Source organism: Nicotiana tomentosiformis, chromosome 12, assembly GCF_000390325.3.
Source record: "Nicotiana tomentosiformis chromosome 12, ASM39032v3, whole genome shotgun sequence".
Lineage (NCBI taxonomy): Eukaryota > Viridiplantae > Streptophyta > Magnoliopsida > Solanales > Solanaceae > Nicotiana > Nicotiana tomentosiformis.
Window position 1 is genome coordinate 60,640,218 of NC_090823.1, and position 5,393 is coordinate 60,645,610.

The window sequence follows — 5,393 nt, forward strand, 5'->3', positions numbered from 1 at the left end:
TTTCTTATCGTCGAGGGGAATGAAGATTTTATTATGATGTGACCGAACCCATAGGGCTACCTATGTATCCCTCTTAAACGGGAATCAGGTCAAGCATACTTCATGTTACATCAAAAGAAAGTGCAAATACAATCTCAAACGTAATACTCTTGACGGCTTCCAAATTGATAGATTTTGGCCATATCTCCCCGCCCATCTCTGCAAGTATGAGTGCTCCTCCTATCAGTACTCGATGAACCATGTAAGAAGCTTACCAGTTAGGTGAGAACTTTTCTTTTGCTGTATCCTGATGCGGGAAGATCTGCTTCAACATCAATTCCTCGGTATGAATTGCCTCGGTTTAACTTTCTTGTTGAATGCCCTTGCCATCCTATTCTGGTAGAGTTGATTGTGATACACTGCGTTTATCATTTTACCGTCAATTAGAGCCAATTGCTCATACTGGCTCTGTATCCATTACGCATCACTGAGCTTGGCCTCCTGCATGATTCTCCGGGAAGGAATGTGCGGGATCCGAGTAGAGTGAACGACAGCTTCTCATGCCATTTCTTGTAGTTATCCACCATCTTCCTTAATATCTTCTTGATATTCTTGTTGGCGGCTTTCACGACTCCATTCATTTGTGGCCTCTATGCTGTAGAGTTCTTGTGCTTAATTTTGAATGTTTCACACATAGCTTTCATCTAATCACTGTTTAGATTGGCAACATTATCGGTAATGATTGACTCAGGCATTCCAAATCGGCAAACAATACAATCTCGGATGAAGTCTGCTACGCCCTTCTTAGTCAAAACTTTATAGAAAGTCACTTCAACCTATTTTGTGAAGTAATCTATGTCCACCAAGATGAATCTATATCCATTGGAAGCAGTAGGTTCGATCAGTCCGATGACATCCGTGCCCCAAGCGGAGAAAGACTTGGGTAAACTCGTTGAATTGAGTTCATTGGGTGGTATCTGTATCATATCAGCGTGTACCTAACATTTGTGGCACTTCTATACATATTTAATGTAGTCCGTCTCCATAGTCATCCAAAAATACCCTGCCCTTAATATCTTATTGGCTACAACTAACCCATTCATGTGAGGTCCACAGGTTCCGTCATGTATCTCTTCGAGCAACCTAGATGCTTTCTTGGCATCGACATACCATAGAAGACCCAAGTCGGGAGTCCTTCTATATAGAGTTCCTCCTCTTTGAAAGAAGTGGTTGGCCAATCTCCGAAGCGTGCGCTTCCGAGTGTGCATAGCATTTTCAAGGTATTCTCATTTCTTTAGATAATCCTCGATATCGTGGAACCATGGGTTTCCATCGATCTCTTCTTCAACAAGAGCACAATAAGCTAGCTACTTATGGATCTCTATTGGGATGGGCTCAATAAAGTTCTTGTTTATGTGTTGTATCATGGAAGACAAGGTAGCTAGTGCATTTGCTAACTCGTTTTGAATTCTTAGAACATATTTGAACTCTATATTTGTGAATCTCTTGATCAGGTCTTGCACAAATTATAAGTACGGCAATATCTAGGTGTTCTTGGTGGCCCATTCTTTGAGTACCTAATGTATTAGCAAATCAGAATCTCTGATTACCAGCAATTCCTGAATATTCATGTCGATGGCCAACCTACGTCCCAAAATACAAGCCTCATATTCCGCCATATTATTGGTGCACAGGAACCTGAGCTTGGCAGATATCGAAAAATGTTGGCTGATTTCTAATACTAGAATAACTCTAATGCCCACTCCTTTGAAGTTCGTGGCTCTATCAAAAAACATTCCCCAACCATCAAATGCTTCAGCAATGTCTCCCCCTATAAACGACACTTCCTCATCGAGAATATACATCTTCAATGGTTCGTATTCTCCATCCACAAGGTTCTCTGCCAGGTGGTCGGCCAATGCTTGCCCCTTGACTGCCTTCGAAGTCACATAGAAGATGTCAAACTCACTAAGTAGTATTTTCCACTTTGCTAGCTTGCCCGTAGGAATGGGTTTTCGAAAGATGTATTTTAGCGGATCCATCCTTGATATGAGGTATGTGGTGTATGCGGAGAAGTAATGTCTCAATTTCCAGGCTATCCATGTTAAGGCACAACATGTACCTTGTAGCAAAGAGTACCGTGCTTCATAAGGTGTGAATTTCTTACTCAGATAGTATATTGCTTGATCCTTCCTTCCGGTCTCCTCATATTGCCCCAAGACACAACCAAAGGCTCCATCCAACATGGATAGGTATAGCAAAAAGGGTCTCTCGGGCTCCGGTGGGACCACCACGTGTGGCTCATATATTACCGTTAACTGTACTATAAAGAGACTATTATAATTGAGGCGGCACAAAAAACTCTTTACATCCTTCTTACTCTTCGGCGGTGGCAAGTCCTGAATAGCTTTGATCCTTGACGGGTCTAACTCAATGCTGCAGTGACTGACGATGAAACCTAGCAATTACTTGGCAAGGACTCCGAAAGCACATTTTGAAGGATTTAACTTCAAATTGTACTTTCGTAGTCAGTTAAAAAACATCCCCATGTCTGTTATCTGATCCGAACTCCTCTTAGACTTGATGACGTCATCCACGTACACCTGTATTTCCTTGTGTATCATATCATGGAAAAGAGTAGTCATGGCCCTCATGTAGGTTGCCCCGATGTTCTTGAAACCAAACAGCATCACTTTATAGTAGTATATTCCCCATGGCATGATGAAGGCTGTCTTTTCGGCATCCTCATCATCCATCCAAATCTGATGATATCCTGCGAAGCAATCCACAAAGGATTGGAGCTCATGCTTAGCACAATTGTTGATCAGTATGTGTATGTTGGGCAATGGGAAATCGTCCTTAGGACTTGCTCTATTCTAATCTCGCTAGCTAACGCACACCCTGGCTTTCCCATCCTTCTTTCTTACCGGCACAATGTTGGCTAGACAGGTTGGGTACTCAACCTCTCGAAGGACCTTGGCTTTGATTTGCTTGGTAACCTGCTGCTTTATCTTCAAACTCATATTTGGCTTGAAGTTTCTAAGCTTCTGCTTTACCCGCGGATACATAGGGTTGGTAGGTAGCTTATCAGCCACTATGGATGTGCTTAACCCTGTCATGTCATCGTAGGACCATCCAAAAATATACTGATGTTCCTTTAGAAACCTGATGTACTCTTCCTTCTCTGATGGAGATAGATGAATGGTAATACGAGTTTCTTTGACAGTTTCAGAATCCCCAAAGTTAACTTCCTCAGTTTCTTCCATATTGGACTTTGGTTTGTTCTCAAAATTCACTACATCTTTTACAATTTCCTTAGGTATTATATTATCTTCCTAATCTTCCGAATCACTTTACTCATGTTGCGTTGTCTCATTACATGTCACAGTTGTAGGTTCATCATGATATGTAATAATTAAGCTGAAAAAGAATGTAGAAAGATACTAACATAAGTAAATGAAAAGCAATGATGCATCAATTAAAACTTAAAACTGTCAAACAAGTACGACTCGATGTCTCGTGTAATCATTTCAAAATAAAACATTGAAAATGTCTTAAATGCTAGAAACAACTTTCAAAATGAATCATGCTAGTTCTGTCAAGGCTACCCAGGTGCTCGGCAAGTCCAGGATAGTGCAACAGTCTAGTTCCTGAGAACAACTCAATCTCCCACCGTCTGAATTGTAAGGTCTTCCTCCTCCTCCTCCAAGATTGCACTGCAGTCCATATTTTTCTCGTCCAGAAATGGATTCATCATGCCACCCAAAAACTCATCCTTCTCGGATCCTCAAATCATATCAGTCTGGCGGAATGTCTGGTGCAGCAGTGGTATGTGTTGTTCCAATGAATACTAGAAGTCACACCACGGTGGTATCCAATCGTTATATTCTTTGCACGGTTTATTCAAATCTGAGACCAAAGGTTGTGCCACGATATTGTGGTTGTATTGGTTCTGTGATACCTTGAAGCTTAGGACCGAGACCCTTGCGTGGTTTGTACCCGAACAAAAGCAGCATGCTTTGCACCTTATTGCTCCATCATCGCCCTTTCTCAACTTCTTTATCCGATCAATTCTGTGGAATATCTCTCCTCCCAGTTTCCTTCTATTCTCAATAGCTGGCACGGTCTGGTTTGTGTAGATAGGGTTACTTCCACCATCGTGGATAATCACCTTATGATGGTTCCGTTTGAACTTCATGGCCTGGTGTAGAGTAAAAGCAACTACCCTAGCCGTGTGTATCCATGGGCGTCCTAGTAACAAGTTATAGGTAGAAGATATATCCAACTCCTGGAACTCAACAACGGTAATAAGTTATAGGTAGATGATATATCCAACTCCTGGAACTCAACAACGAACCAGGTTAGACCTGTTAGGGCCCGACCTCGGGGAGTGCGACTGACGCTCAACCGAGATACCGCGGTCGAGCAATGTTGCACAATGCCATCTAACAAATTCACCCATGAATAAAGAGAAGATACATTTCATTAATTATACAATAAGAGGTCATGTGAATAACACCAGTTCACTTCCATTAGTTACGTCATTAACAAGTCTCCAAAATAGTACACTATACGTTCATAGTTGAAGTGGAATATGTGATATAATAACAACAATTTTAGTTTAACTTTCCCAAAACAAGTTACAACCCACACTATGTCTATGGAGCCTCTAATAGAAACAAAAGAGTACTACGACAGTGCTGGCAACAAGGCCCCGGCTATACCTCTAAATGATATTTACAAAGGATAAGAGATACAGAACCCCGAAATGAAGTGGGGCTCACCAAGTCAGCCGAGGAGAGGGTATGATACTTTCACAAATCAATACCACCTTCTATGGAACCACCTGCATCCATTAAAGATGGAGTGCCCCCGGCAAAAAGAACCACCAAAGTGTCCTATCACTACCACCACCGGAAGAACTACCAATGTTGCCGCAGACCGGGCCTTGTTGCTACCCTCTCGCTTCATTCCGTTCTTCAATTTGCGGGTCTTTGTGGATTGAGAAAATACCACCATCTTACAATAGTTCATATGAGAATTCAAGGTAGCTGTAGCAGCCTCATTAATAATCAAGAGGCTGAGGCCCTACACAAACCGGCGCACTCTTGCCTCTATAGTGGGCAACATATAGATGGCATACTTGGACAGGAACACGAACCTCATACAATGCTCCCACACACTCATGCTACCTTATTTCAGACTCTCAAACTCAGCAGCACGAGCTGACTTAGTCTCGGCAGGAAAGAAATGGTCAATGAAGGCGTCGGCAAATTTACTCTACCTCAATGGAGAGCTCCCCTCCTTACGGGAGACCTCCTACATCTCAAACAAAGAATAAGCCACTCCTTTCAGGCGATAGGAGGCCAACTCCACTCCCTCCATCTCAGTAGCACGCATAACTCGGAGGGTCT

General features: G+C 42.4%; 1 protein-coding gene across 1 annotated transcript; it reads right to left on the bottom strand.

Moving 5' to 3' along the window:
- Positions 1-2,864: 2,864 nt before the first annotated feature.
- LOC138902726 (uncharacterized) lies at positions 2,865-3,245 on the bottom strand. Its single transcript, XM_070190620.1, has one exon. The coding sequence runs from the start codon at positions 3,243-3,245 to the stop codon at positions 2,865-2,867; it is 381 nt and encodes a 126-aa protein (XP_070046721.1).
- Between the last annotated feature and the right edge of the window lie 2,148 nt (positions 3,246-5,393).